Source organism: Cucurbita pepo, chromosome 9 (genome assembly GCF_057944985.1).
Source record: "Cucurbita pepo subsp. pepo isolate OVF chromosome 9, ASM5794498v1, whole genome shotgun sequence".
Classification (NCBI taxonomy): Eukaryota; Viridiplantae; Streptophyta; class Magnoliopsida; order Cucurbitales; family Cucurbitaceae; genus Cucurbita; species Cucurbita pepo.
Window position 1 is genome coordinate 3,224,422 of NC_141806.1, and position 15,022 is coordinate 3,239,443.

The 15,022-nt window shown below is 35.1% G+C and overlaps 2 protein-coding genes across 2 annotated transcripts; both read right to left on the minus strand.

Annotated features, from left to right (window-relative positions):
• Nucleotides 1-1,734: 1,734 nt before the first annotated feature.
• Nucleotides 1,735-5,490, minus strand: LOC111801633 (Pyruvate kinase family protein). Its single transcript, XM_023685690.2, has 4 exons — nucleotides 5,313-5,490; nucleotides 4,710-5,019; nucleotides 3,418-3,879; nucleotides 1,735-2,943 (listed from the first exon to the last, which is right to left on the minus strand). The coding sequence occupies exons 2-4, from the start codon at nucleotides 4,965-4,967 to the stop codon at nucleotides 2,131-2,133; spliced, it is 1,533 nt and encodes a 510-aa protein (XP_023541458.1). The 5' UTR covers nucleotides 4,968-5,019; nucleotides 5,313-5,490; the 3' UTR covers nucleotides 1,735-2,130.
• A 3,891-nt stretch (nucleotides 5,491-9,381) lies between these two features.
• On the minus strand, nucleotides 9,382-14,243 carry LOC111801634 (Radical SAM superfamily protein). The gene is made up of 7 exons (XM_023685691.2): nucleotides 13,654-14,243; nucleotides 13,218-13,381; nucleotides 12,166-12,256; nucleotides 11,891-12,048; nucleotides 10,254-10,425; nucleotides 9,863-9,973; nucleotides 9,382-9,756 (listed from the first exon to the last, which is right to left on the minus strand). Exons 1-7 carry the CDS (start codon nucleotides 14,077-14,079, stop codon nucleotides 9,676-9,678), a joined length of 1,203 nt encoding a protein of 400 aa, XP_023541459.1. The 5' UTR covers nucleotides 14,080-14,243; the 3' UTR covers nucleotides 9,382-9,675.
• Nucleotides 14,244-15,022: the final 779 nt, after the last annotated feature.

Below are 15,022 nucleotides of genomic sequence, written 5' to 3' on the forward strand. Positions count from 1 at the left end.
TACTATTAGCACATGAACGGAACTCTGAATGTCACGTTTCAAGAATACTCATGAACTCTCAAAAGTAACATTAATACCCTTATACTTTTGATATTCGTCTTAACTAGTTGAGCTATGTTGAAGGTAAGGGTATTTTTACCGTTACGTTTCATGGTTACTTTTCAAACGTGATACTATGCATAGGGTAAAACTATTCTTAACGTCAAAAAAAAAAAAAAAAGTTTAACGGTATTAATAAAACTTTTGAAAACGTCAAGGGTATTTTTGAAACAATGTACTGACGGTTCCCATCTAAAACTAACGATAAACGTACATTTAAAACTTTTGAAAGTTTAAGAATATTTTTGAAACGTTATATAAAAGTTTAAGAATATTTTTATTAATTTATTGAGTTTTTTTTTATTTTTTTTTATTTATGTTTTGTTTTTATTGATCGATGGAATTAATTATTATAATTAAGGAGATGGAATCTTTTTGTCTTCAACTCTATGTTGTATTTTACTTAATTAATAATGAATATTTTTATTAAAATATAAATAAATCATTAAATAATTTTTTAAACTAAAAAGCAAACAATAATTATCAACCAAAAAAGGTCATGAAATCAATCATAGTACTCCAAAACTAAAAATATAACGTGTAATATTTTTAATTATTATTATTATTTTTAATTTATGAGTAAAAATGTGTTAATTCTTTTGAGTTCAAATTTAACTAATTAAAAAAAATCAAAATTTGAAAGAATATATATATATATATATAATTTCTTTTAATTAAACAATTAATTTCTTTTCAAACCCAATATATATATATATATATATGGTTTGTATTATTTAAAAAAATGAAATAGATATTATTTTGAAAAAACAAATTGATTTAGTAAAATAACAATGATGAAAAGTAAAAGGTTCGTTTGATTTGATGTTTATAAATTTAAAGTATTTTATTTATATTCCTTTTCGGCACTCATAATTCAACGCCACCCTTTTTCCTTTTCTTTTTCTTTCATAATTAACTTAAGTCACCATAAATTAATAAAAATACTCTTTTAATTTTTATAATATTTTTAAATTTAAAAATTTTAGAAAAAAATCAAATAAAAACTTCAAAGATACTTATAAAAGTGTTTCAATAATATTCTTTTAAAAAAATTGGAATAATATCCTTTTAACGTTAAAAAAAAAGGTTTCAAAAATATCTTTTAAATTTTCAATAATATTCTTTAACTTTAAAAATCATTTAAAAAATCTTTTAAGTTTTCAATAATATTCTTTTAACTTTATAAATCATTTAACAAATATCTTTTAAATGGTTAAAAGGTGTCATTAATACCCTTTTTAAACACCTTTTAAACTAACAATTATAGATAATTTATAAGACGTTAATACACGACTATAGTCTATATATTAATAATAAGTATTTTTTAAACAAATATATTGTTAAACTATATATATATATATATATATATATATATATAAATTTAGAAATATTTTTATTAACCTAGCCTAATAATAATAATAACAGTAGGAGAATTCAAAACAGTTTTAGAAAGAAATATACTGAAAAATTAAGAGTATACTCCAAAAAAAAAAAAATAAATAATACCAGCCAAGAAAAGGTCGGTATGGACGTAATAAAATCCTGTATTTCGGTCTCGTGAGATTGGTCGAGACGGGCACAAACGGACCCAGATACTAAAATCACAAAGGAACTAAAGATATAAAGCTTGAAAAGAACAGAAATGGGGAAATGAAAACTAAAATGGATATAAACCATAGTCACATAGTACAAATGATTTATAGTTCTAAACACACAAAATTTTGGGAATTTCAAGAACAAAAGAGCTATGAAAGTCCATTCAATCCTTTATTCGTCCTAACATGAGAAGATTGGATCTAATAGCATAAACTCTTCGCTCTTCAAAATTACACACACAGCAGCAGTCCAAGAAAATCAAGGGGTGTGTATATATAATATAACCCACCCCCTTACACAACACGAAAAACAAAGTACCGGTTCAGCCCTCTTTAGGAGAAATACTTAATAACTATGCTTATAATAATTAGCAAAATGATAAAGAAAGGTAAAGGAAGACACCTGGGGAACTTCTTGAAGACGGAGCCCGATGATTCATTTCACAATGCATATCTTGATGACGGAGGCAGCTCCGATACGGTGAAGTGCGACAATGGCGTCACCGGGTTTGCACAGTCCCTTTCCTATGGCTGATTTCAGAGCAGCCTCTAGTATCACTTCAGTGGATTCTGCATCAGTGGCCTTTGCAGATCCTTCAGCTAGTATAGGAATCAAACCTCTGTGGATCAGGCTGTGTCTGGCTGGGGATTCGTCACTGCAGGCCCAATCAAAAGAATCGGTAGTTAAAACTGGAACGACGACTGAGAGGATTGGGACAGCTGGTCTGTACTTAGCAACCAACTTGGCTGTGGTTCCACCACGAGTCAACACCACGATGAGCTTTGCTTTTGCCTTGTTTGCAGTTCGAACAGCTGAGGATGCAAGACTCTCCAACGGGCTCATTGGAAGAGGAGTGGACCTTATCATCTCCTTGAAAATGACACCATAGTCCAAGGATGACTCGGCTTCGATGCAAATACGAGCCATGGTTTTCACAGCAATTTCAGGATAAGCCCCAGCTGCACTCTCACCACTAAGCATAACACAATCTGTGCCATCAAGAACAGCATTAGCGACATCTGTGGCTTCTGCACGGGTTGGCCGTGGAGATTTGATCATTGATTCAAGCATCTGAGTGGCTGTAACCACAGGTTTGCCAGCAAGATTACACTTGTAAATCATCATTTTTTGTGCCAAGAAGATCTTCTCGACTGGAATTTCCATTCCAAGATCACCTCGAGCAACCATGAATGCATCAGTCTCACGCAAAATTTCATCAAAATTGATAACTCCCTCCTGGTTCTCAACCTTGGGTATTCACATTAGAAGAGAAATTACCATTTGATCCAACAGATATAATGATATTGGAAATGAACATTATTTTTAAAGAAACAGACCAAATAAAAAGTATGTCCTAAAAAATACTAAACTATTGGAAGTCGAGTAACAACTCCGTTCCCACCCAACTAGCCTGCAAATAACGCAACTAAGAATTCAAAACTTCGAACATGCCATGTACATATGGAAGCAATGACAACAATGATTTCAAAAGGAAGAAATCAACAAAGCAAGTCTCGCGAAACAGCTTCAAATGAACTGACATTCATTAATAGAGATGATTTTTAAGCGATTAAACAAAGTTTGGCTTTCCTATTATGCTTGCTTTTAGGCATGAAATGCTAATTTCCCTGATGAAAATGTATATCCAAACTTAAAGTAATTACCAATTTGCTGTCAAGCAACGCATGCAATAAAACCCTGATCTGGAAACATAATACATACCTTTGACATCAGTTTTATATGCTTGGCATGGGGGCCCAGAACCCTCCGGACATTCACTAGATCAGAACCCTTGCGAACAAATGAGAGAGCAATCATATCAATACTGTTGGGAACACCCCAACCAAGAATATCCTCTTCATCCTTTTTTGTCAGGGTGGGAAGATCCACAACCACACCAGGAAGATTCACATTCTTTCTTTCTCCCAGCATCGCAGTGTTTTCACAACGACATACCACCTTCCCAGCTTCTGTATCACAAGACAAGACTGTGAGGGTGATGGTGCCATCTGAGCACAATATATTATTTCCTGGTTTCAAGTCCACAGCAAGCTTCTGGTAACTCATTGAGATCATTTTCTCATCCCCCTTGATGCTATAATCTGTAGTTATGGTGACTTCCTCACCTTCCTTCAGTTGAACTGGTTTCCCATCCTTCAAGAAACCAGTCCGAATCTCCGGTCCCTACCATGGTGAATAAGAGGAGATGCTTCATAAAAAATCAGTTTGGAAGTACTAAAAGGAACACAAAATTGAGTAGAAGTGTATATCTGATCCTTCCTTTTATAAGTATATTTATATTATTCTATTAGTATAAGAAGTAGAAAACATGCATGGACTAGCATAGAGATTTAAGAAGCCCAGTGGTAAGAATTGTGCATGAAAGGTAGCAAAAACACGGCATATCAACAGAAAAATTCACCTAAATAGACAGCATCTTCACATTAGACATGCAAAGGATTACGGAAATGTTGTAAGATAACTAAAGGCTTTGTACAAGTTAATAATAATATACCAGATTCAAATCAAGTAACAAGCCTAACTATTTCTCATGTAAAGTTCTAGATTGAATACTTTTTGTTAACAGCATTTTATTGGCTTAGAAGATTTTCGAAATTTCAAATAGAACCCACATTTTGCTTCTTTGGAATATAGGCGACAGAAAAAGGAAATGAAATACAAGATTGGTTCCAAGTTTCATCATGGTATTTAGATGTGGGTTCTCTTAAATTTAGAGGGTGCCATTGGATTTGTTGATTTCAACGAGGTGTCATTTGCAATGCCCTTTAACCTAGCAACTGGATTAAGATGCAACAAAACATGAATATTTCATATGCCAAAATCAATAATCCAAGTTAATTAATCAGATTCTGCTTATTTCTTCCATCCATTTCAGATCACCCAAGCCAGAACCAACGAATAATTTTCAAGAATATAAAGTAACTAGATCCTGAAAGCATTGCATGGCTAATCAGTTTAAAGACAAGATCATAACAGAGGAGAAAGTGACAGACCTTGGTATCAAGCATGACAGCACAAAGGATTTGAGTATTCTGCATGGCGGTCCTGAGGTTATCCAAGGTCTCTTGATGATACTCATGAGTACCATGAGAGAAATTGAAACGAGCAACATTCATGCCAGCCTTAAGAAGCTTCTCAATCATAGCCACCGATCGGGAAGCAGGTCCCAGAGTACAAACAATTTTCGTTTTGGGTATACGCCCATCATTTGGAAGTTCCTTAAGAATCCCCTCAATATCAATATTGGCCATCTGCAACTATTTTTCTCTTTCACACTGATCTACTTCCTCTTCCCCTAGGGTTCTGTTAAACAAATCAGAAATCAAACAAACCAAAAGAAAAAAAGAGAGAGAAACACAACAAAAATAAAATAAAATAAAATAAAAATCAATCCAGAATAGGTAATAGAATGAGATCCGAAGAACACGAACAAAAGAGATTAACTAACAACACGAAGAACAGAAATTTCGGAAGAGGAGAAAAACAGGGAAACATCAAAACATTAGAATCAACATTCAAAAGACGAACAGAAACAAAAACAAAAACAAAAACAAAAACAAAAAACAAAAAAACGATCGATAGAAAGCTTCATTTACCTCTCGAACAACAAACTCGTATGATCCTTCGGTGAATCTTGTTCTCTTACTCCTCAAATCTCAATCGATTTGAACTGTTCGAGCTCTGTGCGCTGGGAGAAAGTACCACAAAGCTTCGGCTACCACCGTTTGTGCTTCTTTACCAATACCGCTCTGTAAAACTATTTATTCATATAGCCCAAGAATATTTGTCCAAATATCAAATTCTTTGACCTAAACAATGGAATTTTAATATGGAAACTTTCTTAATTAAATTAAATAATTAAATAATAATTAAAATTATTTTTCTTAATTAATTAATTAATTATATATATTATTAAAAAAAATAGAAAAAAAATATTTTAAATTATTCTCAAATAAATATTGTAATAAAAGAATCATAAATAAATTTTATTAGTTAAATAATATTAATAAATTGTGTATATTTTTCTTTTTAATTTTTATTTTATTGAAAGTATTGCGAAATTAGGAGGAGGAAAATAATAATTTAATAAATAAATTATTTATTTTATTTTTGGAGGAATTAATTAATTTATTAATTAATTACTTTTTTTTTAATTGGTGGTTCGCATGAAAAATGTGGGAGGGAAAGTAGAAAGCTGTGTGCTTGAGGGGAGCGCGTGGCGCGGGACTTTCTGGACTAACGGCCATCTAGCCTCTAACTATGGGCTGCATGGATTTGCAAACCCCCACGCGCGCTTCTAGAATCTTCTTTCACGCGCCGTAACTTGTGGGACAAGAAAAGGGATTATTGAGGGAATATTACCCTAAATATTCCACCCGTTTCTCTCTTCCCTTTTTCATTTTCCAATAAAAAAATTTTAATTAAGCATTTACTTTTTTACCCCCTGTAATTTTCAACCTAATAATATTTTTACTACGGTAAAAAACAATAAATCTAGTAAAATATTTAAATTATGTGTTTTTCTCATATAGTTTTTTTATTTATTTAATTCTTCACTATTTTTTAGCTAAAAAAACGTGCGCGGATAATGATTCAAACCTCCGATATTATTTCATTTATCGTGTTTAAAATAACATATATACACCCTAACAGTCGATGTAAGGGATTATGTAACGACCCAGGTTCACCGCTAGTAGATATTATCCTCTTTGAGCTTTTCGTTTCGTGCTTTCTCTCAACGCTTTAAAACGCGTCTCCTAGAAAAATGTTTGCATATCCTTATAAATGGTGGCTTGTTCTCTTCCCCATTGGGACGAGTTGAGCTATATTTAAATTGGTGTATTTTTTATTTTTATATATTATTAAAATAATTATATAAATATATTTAAAAAAATTAAAAACAATGGAAGTTAAGCCAATTGTTTTATAATTAAGAAACCAAGCGCCGACGGTTGTTTTTGGCCCTTCGCTTTTCCCCATAACTAATTCACATCTTTCTTATTTTTGGACTTCAAAAATTCTCTCCCCAGGTTTTCAATTATTACTTTTAACCACGGTTAAATTATAACGGGAAACGTAAATATCTCTTTTTGATAGATCGTCTTAAAATTGTGAAGTTGACGACGATACGTAACAAGTCAAAGTGGACAATGTCTGCTAGTGATGAGCTTGAGACTGTTACTAATGGTATCAAAACCCGACACTAGGCGGTGTGCTAGTGAGAACGCTAAGCTCTAAAGAGAGGTGAATTGTGAGATCCTACATCGGTTTAAGAGGAGAACTAAGTATTCCTTAATAAAGGCGTTTAAATTTCTATTAATAGATACATTTTAAAACTATGAGGCTGAGAAAATACAGACCAATATATGTTAATGGATTTATTAAATATAAATTTAACCCTAAAATTTATATTTTTGTATTTAGTAAATTAAGAAACGGTAAAAAAGTTGAAAATTTAAAGCTTAAATTTATAATTTAAAAATATTAAATTTTGTAAATTAATTTAATATTATTTTATTTTATTTTTTAGTCCATATGTGTTGAAAATAGACCATTGTTGTCTGATTATGACGTTGACGGTTTTATTTTATTGCATGACAAATAATTTATATTTTTTTTTAATGTTATTTTTATAATCAATTAATTCCTTTTCTATAATTTATATATTTTATTTTATGTGTTGAACAATGACCCGAATAGCTTGAATAGAGTTTTTAACCCAACCCAATTAACCCTCTATTTTCACGTTGAGTAAGGTCGTCGTGTTTTTTGTTAATTATTTAAAAAAATTCTTATACGTCCCCGTAAATGTTACATTAATAGCTATAATATCATAAAGTCGGAATATCAAATTTTACAAGTTACAATGTATCACTAACATTAATTATAAACGTTAAACATTCTTAATTTTTTTTTAAAGTATGGTAGGATTGGATTGAGTTGTAACCCTAGTTTCGGGTTGGTGAGTTGACCCGACAAAAAAATAACCCACAAACCAATTTGAATTTTGATTATTAAAAGATTAAACACAACACAAACTGAAAAAAATTTAACCCGAACACAACTCTCCACAATGGTATGATATTGTCCACTTTGAGGGTAAGCTCTCGTGGCTTTGATTTGGGCTTCCACAAAAGACCTCGAACCAATGGAGAGAGTATTCATCCAACAAACCCAACCTAGTTTTTATGATTTGGGTTGTTAATCTAGGTTAGTCGGGTTATTAGATTCATATGGACGCTTTTATTGGGTTGTTAACTAAAGAAGAGTTTAGAAAGTCGTGTGAAACGTTAGCTAGAATCGACGATACATGCAAATGACCAAAAAGCCCATGTGCCATTTCTCAATTCCTTGGGAGTTGGGAGTTTTCTTGAAAAGTATTTAACTTTTTATTTGTTTATTTTATTTTTTATTACATTTTGTTCAAATGAATTAATCATATTACCATAAATGAACTTCTTCTGAAAAAATTTCATTTCATAGTTCTTCAAATTTCCACTTTCCATATTTGTTATAATATATATATATATTTATTTATTTATTTATGTATGATTTTTAATAGTTAAAATATATCTATATTTATACAAGTTTATTACGAGTTGTTACGGTAATCCAAACCCGAACACGTGTTAGTATTCATATTATTTTGATTACATTTAGGAGTAAACAACTACCATATTTAATAACCATTTAAATTATTAATTTTAAAAATAAAGAGTATAATTCATTTATTTTGCTATCTATAACTAAAAAAAGATTTTAAAAATAGGAAAAATTAGATGCATGCAAGCTCAGTCTCAATAGAGGAGGGGGAGAGTGTGAGGTGGGTTTGCTCTTCGGTCGAGAGGTGGGATAGCGTCCTTGTAAGAGGAGGGGAGAGTGTGAGGTGGGTTTGCTCTTCGGTCAAGAGGTGGGATAGCGTCCCTGTAACGGCCGAGACTCACCGCTAGCAGATATTGTCTTCTTTGGGCTTTCCCTTTCAGGCTTCCTCTCAAGGCCTTAAAACGCGTCTGCTAGAGATAGATTTCCACACACTTATAAATGGTGGTTTGTTTTCCTCCCCAATCAATGTGAGACATCACAATCCACCCCCTTTGGGGCTCCTCGCTGGCACTCTTTCCTTCCTCCAATCGATGTGGGACCGCCTCCAAATCCACCCCCCTTTGGGGCCCAGTGTCCTTACTGGCACACCGCCTTGTGTCTACCCCCTTTCGGGAAACAGCGAGAAGGCTGACACATCGTCTGGTGTCTGGCTCTGATACCATTTGTAACGGCCCAGGCCCACCACTAGCCGATATTGTCTTCTTTGGACTTTCCCTTTCAGGCTTCCCCTCAAAGCATTTAAAACGCGTCTGCTAGGGGAAGGTTTCCACACCCTTATAAATGGTGGTTTGTTCTCCTCCCCAACCAATGTGGGACATCACAGTCCCGCCTTCCTGTCTTGATTGGTAGGCACAATCGCTTGAGTCTAGTTCTTAATCGAAGGAATCACTTTCAATGATAATTACTCTTAAGCTATCAACCATCAACCCTCTTCAACCTGTCGTATATAGATAGGAGATCCACTTGTTCAAGGCTTGCAGCAAGCGTTAGTGTAATCGAACAAAGAACTAACCAACCGAACGTCATATTTTTATTATTAAAAAAGGACAATATTCCAAAAACTTGAAACAAAATAAAGTAAGGTTACTCATAATATGTGATTAAACTAAAGTTGAAAGAGTATATTAATGAGATCTCAAATAAAGAGACAAAAATATGTCAATAAAAGAGTAATAACTTGCAAAGAGAAGAAATCAACTCAGGAGAGCCATACCAGTTCTAACTTGCCTTAGCTGACCATGGCTTCTCCTCTAAGATCATCCCTCTCCTTCTTTTTCTTTTTTCTATGTTACAGATACTCTATCCCGAGTCGCTGCTAATGGCTCGAGCTCACGTCACAGCTGGAATGTCAATCCTTCAAGTTACAGTTGTATCTTTGACTCTTTCTCTAACCATGGTTTGGACGAAGAGCTCGCCTGCTCGATATGAGGATCGAACCTGACCAAATAAGGAAAGAAGTACCAAATGAACTCAGTTTGGTGGCAAATTTGGTGTAGGAAATGGCTGCAATTGGGAGTATAAAACGTTTACAGAGAAGACTTACCAGAGGTCCACTAGCTACATATCGGAATCCAATCGACTCCCCGTATTCTTTCCAGAATGCAAACTTTTCGGGCGTGACGTATTCCTTGACAGTCAGGTGTAATGGTGTGGGCTGCAAGAGGACGACCGTGTCTTAAGAATAACAACGAAAGAGTCGACAAGCGAGGGAAAACTCAAATTATATTCATACGCTGATGCAGGCTCTCAGCAGACCAAACATCCATGATATACATTAAAACCAGTATAAGCACTAACCAAAAAGAACTAAGAACTCGCCCGAATTTGGCTCGTTTGGTTTAAATCGGTTCCGTGGCAGGTAAGTCGAGGAAAACTTATTTCGACCCAAGGAATAAGTATTTCTGCACAGGTCAGATAGTTAAGCATTAACGAACCTGCAAATACTGCCCGAGTGTAAGAATATCGACATCGATGGCCCTTAAATCAGCTAGAGCTTCCTTCAATTCATCGTCGGTTTCTCCGAGGCCCAACATGATTGAAGATTTGGTGATCATTCCCTCCTTACTGTGCTTTGCATGTTTTAGAACGGCTAAGCTCTGGTCATATCTGCACAGTACCAAACTGATCGTAAGAATGTTGACTAGGCAAGGCTGGATTACAAGAAAAGGAAAAAACTGAAGAATCATAAGGATTCCAAATAAGGATTCCAAATAGGCCTGTGAGATCCCATGTCGGTTGAGGAGGAGAATGAAGCATTTTTTATAAGGGTGTGGAAACCTTTCCCTAGTAGACGCGTTTTAAAAACCTTGAGGAGAAACCCGGAAGAGAAAGCCCAAAGAGGATAATATCTGCTAGTGGTGGGCTTGGGCCGTTACAAATGATATCAGAGCCAGACACCGGATGATGTGCCAGTGAAGAGGCTGAGCCCCAAAGGCGGTGGACACGAGACAGTGTGCCATCAAGGACGCTGGGCCTTGAAGGGGGTGGATTGAGGGTCCCACATCGATTGGAGAAGGGAATGAGTGTCAGCGAAGACGCTGGGCCCTGAAGGGGGTGAATTGTGAGATCCCACATCGGTTGGGGAGGAGAACGAAACATTTTTTTATAAGGGTGTGGAAATTTCTCCCTAGTAGACGGGAAAACCTAAAGAGGACAATATCTGCTAGCGGTGGGCTTGGACCGTTACAAATGGTATTAGAGCCAGGCACCGGATGATGTGCCAACAAAGAGGCTGAGCCCCAAAGGGGGTGGACACAAGGCAGTGTGCCAGCAAGGATGATCGCCCCTGTCCCACATCAATTGGAAAAGGGAACGAGTGCCAGCGAGGAAGCTGTCCCTGAAGGAGGTGGATTGTGAGATCCCACATCGGTTGAAGAGGAGAACGAAACATTTTTTATAAATGTGTAGAAACCTCTCCCTAGTAGATGCGTTTTAAAAACCTTGAGGGGAAACCCATAAGAAAAAGTGCAAAAAGGACAATATCTGTTAGCGGTGGACTTGGGCCATTACAAGGTCGAAGCGTTTGTTTAGTGGACATGCTAGAGAATGAAACAAAACTACAGAAGGGCTAATGAAATAATTATTTCTTCAAAACAAAGTCCAATTGCAAAGAATGAAAGCACAAAAACCAGATTCCATCACACCCAAAAGTTCTCGGCTGTAATTTGTAAAAGGACTTCTACCATAACGAGTTTAAAACAAAACATGCCATCAAACCCAGGATCCAATGCAGCTTTTCATCGAGTTTCGAGAGAACTCGAGCCATTTAGACCAGAAGGAGCAAGAAAAAAACTACTTTAAAGTATGAATGAGCATCAAACATGATAGCGTTCGTAATTACAGCCTATTCGACTTGAGAAATCCTTGTTGGTTCTTCAGAAAGCAGATGTCACAGGGTCTGAGTTCTTGAAAGGAGTAAGCATGTTCTTAAACATTACTAAACATAAAACTATGGACCTAGTTTCAAGGATTTCTCTAACCAAATGATTTAAGATTTAGGAACCTTAAGGCAATACTATATTCAACCTTGGGGACATGTTTGCAAAGCAAGTTTATTGATGATGCAACTTACCCGGCTCGAGGATCTCTAACGATTCGTTGAAGACGTTTCACAGTCTCAACATTATGAGCAAATACATCTAATCCTGAGTGCACTAGAGTCTCTACAGCCTTCAAGTCACCTCGAAAATCAGAAGTTAAACACTCGACCATGATCTCGGGCTTAAGTTCCTGCAGAATAGATTCATTAACATAAATCAAACTTCTAGTAATTTTTATAAAAAACACTTCAACAATTACAGGGTATAGATAAGGAGATCAAAATTATTGTAGCAAAATCTGTTCGACCTTCATAGCTTTGACCGTCTGAGCAAAATGTCCGCTTCCTCCATCAGGAATATCGTCACGATCTACACTTGTAAGGACTATGTAATCTACACTGATAAGGAATATAGAAAAAGAATTCAATATCATTAATTTAAAACAAGTACATGAAAACAGCTAATACAAGCCAAGCAACACTATTTCATTCGACTTCCTCTCATGTTGAGATGTTAAAGTCATTCAACCATTCCATAACAACTCTTTCATCTTGCATCGATAGCAGGATACCGAAAAATTTAGATATCAACAAGAAGTATATACATATACAGCATAAAATATATATGTATTTTCACACGCACAAATCGAGAAATGGTCCAATTTTCTTTTGTAACGGTCCAAACCCACAACTAGCAGATATTGTCCTCTTTGGGCTTTCCCTTTCAACTTCTCCTCAAGATTTTTTAAAAAGCGTCTGTTAGGGAGAGGTTCGTTTTTTCCACACCCTTGTAAGGAATGCTTCGTTTTTTCCACACCCTTGTAAGGAATGCTTCGTTTTTTTCCACACTCTTACGAGGAATGCTTTGTTTTTTCCACACCCTTATAGGGACTGCTTAATTTTTTTCCACACCCTTACGAGGAATGCTTCATTTTTTTCCACACCCTTATAGGGAATACTTCGTTTTTTTCCACACCCTTATGAGGAATGCTTCATTTTTTCCACACCCTTATAGGGAAGGCTTCGTTTTTTTTCCACACCCTTATAGGGAATGCTTCGTTTTTTTCCACACCCTTATAGGGAATGCTTCGTTTTTTTCCACACCCTTATGAGGAATGCTTCGTTTTTTCCACATCCTTACATGGAAGGCTTCGTTTTTTTCACACCCCTATAAGGAATGCTTCGTTTTTCTGCACTCTTATAAGGAATGTTTCGTTCCCCTCTCCAACCGACGTGGGATCTCACAAGTATAATCTATATCAAACTCAAATACAATAAGCAAAAACACTCTTTAAGTACAAGAAACACCCATCCAGATTCACTCTTTAAGGCAAAAAGATACGGGTTAATTATCTCATACCCCCAACTGGCAATAGCTTTAGCAGTGTTAACAGGCTCCATAGGATCAGGAGGTGCAGGGTTTCTGCTAGTCTTTACAGCACAAAATCTACATCCCCGAGTACATGTATCCCCAAGAAGCATAATTGTAGCAGTTGCAATGCCATCCCCTCCACCATTCCAACACTGCCCAAGAACATAAGAATCATGAGGATAATATTCATCCCTGAAACTTCACTATCCTACATATTTGTTCAATTATAAGCTACCCACATTGACATAAACCCAATTCCACCTATTACAAACAGAAAACCAAATGGAGTTCAGATCAAAATTTCCCTAGTGAATTCAAGCTTCAGAGAACAGTTCTTGGAATCACTGATATGAAGTTAACAATAACAACCTTTTCTATGTTCTAAGAGAGAGAGAGAGAGAGAGAGAGAGAGAGAGAGAAAAACCTCTCCAATGTTGGGGCATTGGGCCTCTTCACAAACAGTATTGAGCTTCAATCGAGACAACGAGTCCTTAACCTCCTGAAACTTCTCTCCCTGAGGAGCTCGTTGCCTCAACCAACCAGGCTTCTTCACAGTCGGATCTCTGCCAGTGTAAGGCCCCATTCCTCCAGGATACGGACCAGCCTTGGAAGAAATCTCTTGCGATTCCATAACCTTACTCACCTTCGATACCGGAAATGAAGATGAAGAAGAAGATTCCACCGCCACCTTCGAAGAAGAAGAAGAAGAATCCACAGCATCACATCGAATCACAGGACAAGAACGCCCGAAATAATTGGAGAATCTGCGCGGTTTAACGAATTGGAAAGGGGAATGAGATGAAGTAGAAGAAGAAGAAGGATTGGAAATCGAGAATGAATAATGAATCATTGTGAGAGAAATTCGTGGGAAAAATGGGATGAACAGCTATGAATCGAAGGAGAGAAGCGATTATAGTGAAGAATTTGAAGCAATTGGTATGCCTCGGTTTCTCCACCCGACTTCCCACTGCCTTCTGTTTCCCATTTTTCTTTTGTTTGGTTACCCAATTGATATTTACAAACTAAAAATATATTCTTTTCTTTCATATATATATATATATATATATATATATAACAATAAATAAATAAATACATGAATTAATCGATATATTATGATCGACCGCTATGTTTATAAACTATGGAAACCGAAGTGTTACATTATAAAAAAAAACGTCAATTTCTTTTATTATTATTATTATTATTATTATTATTATTATTATTATATATAGATGTGAAATTAGAAATTCAAATTCTCCATCTAATTTTATAAAAAAAATAATTTAATCTAAATGAAAAAATGGAATTTTAAAAGAAAAACATCAAAAATGTCGGATTTTTATGGATTTATAGATTAAAATAAGTTTTTTTTTTAAATATTAATAATTTATAATGAAAACTTATAATAATTAAACGGGTTAATATGTTTCTATGCTACCACATAAAGTTACAATTATATGAACATTTTTAGTATAATTATTAAATTTAAAGGAAAACTATGAAGGTGTGGAGGATGATTATGGATATATATATATATATATATATATATATATAGGTTTAAATAATAATATCTTCATAGTTAAATTACTATATAAAATTTAGAATTTAGAATTTTTGTCGACCCATCAAGTTTCAAACCTCGGAGAAATACGTCATGCGGGTCAGGCGCGGATGAGCACATTGAACTATCCATGTGACTGAGAGCCCTTACATCCCAGACACAACGACGCAATTATCAAGGGTGCGCTGAGAGCCCTCACATCCCAGGCACAACGACGCAATTATCAAGGACGTGC

Excerpts from the sequence above, each read along its gene's own strand:
- LOC111801633 (XM_023685690.2), bottom strand. The coding sequence starts at position 4,967 with ATGGCCAATATTGATATTGAGGGGATTCTTAAGGAACTTCCAAATGAT. Across the intron at positions 3,880-4,709 it reads CTGTCATGCTTGATACCAAG|GGACCGGAGATTCGGACTGG; the intron begins GTCTGTCACTTT and ends TCACCATGGTAG. Across the intron at positions 2,944-3,417 it reads ATATAAAACTGATGTCAAAG|GTTGAGAACCAGGAGGGAGT; the intron begins GTATGTATTATG and ends TGAATACCCAAG.
- LOC111801634 (XM_023685691.2), bottom strand. The coding sequence starts at position 14,079 with ATGATTCATTATTCATTCTCGATTTCCAATCCTTCTTCTTCTTCTACT. Across the intron at positions 12,049-12,165 it reads AGACGGTCAAAGCTATGAAG|GAACTTAAGCCCGAGATCAT; the intron begins GTCGAACAGATT and ends TCTATTCTGCAG. Across the intron at positions 9,974-10,253 it reads CACTCGGGCAGTATTTGCAG|CCCACACCATTACACCTGAC; the intron begins GTTCGTTAATGC and ends GTCCTCTTGCAG.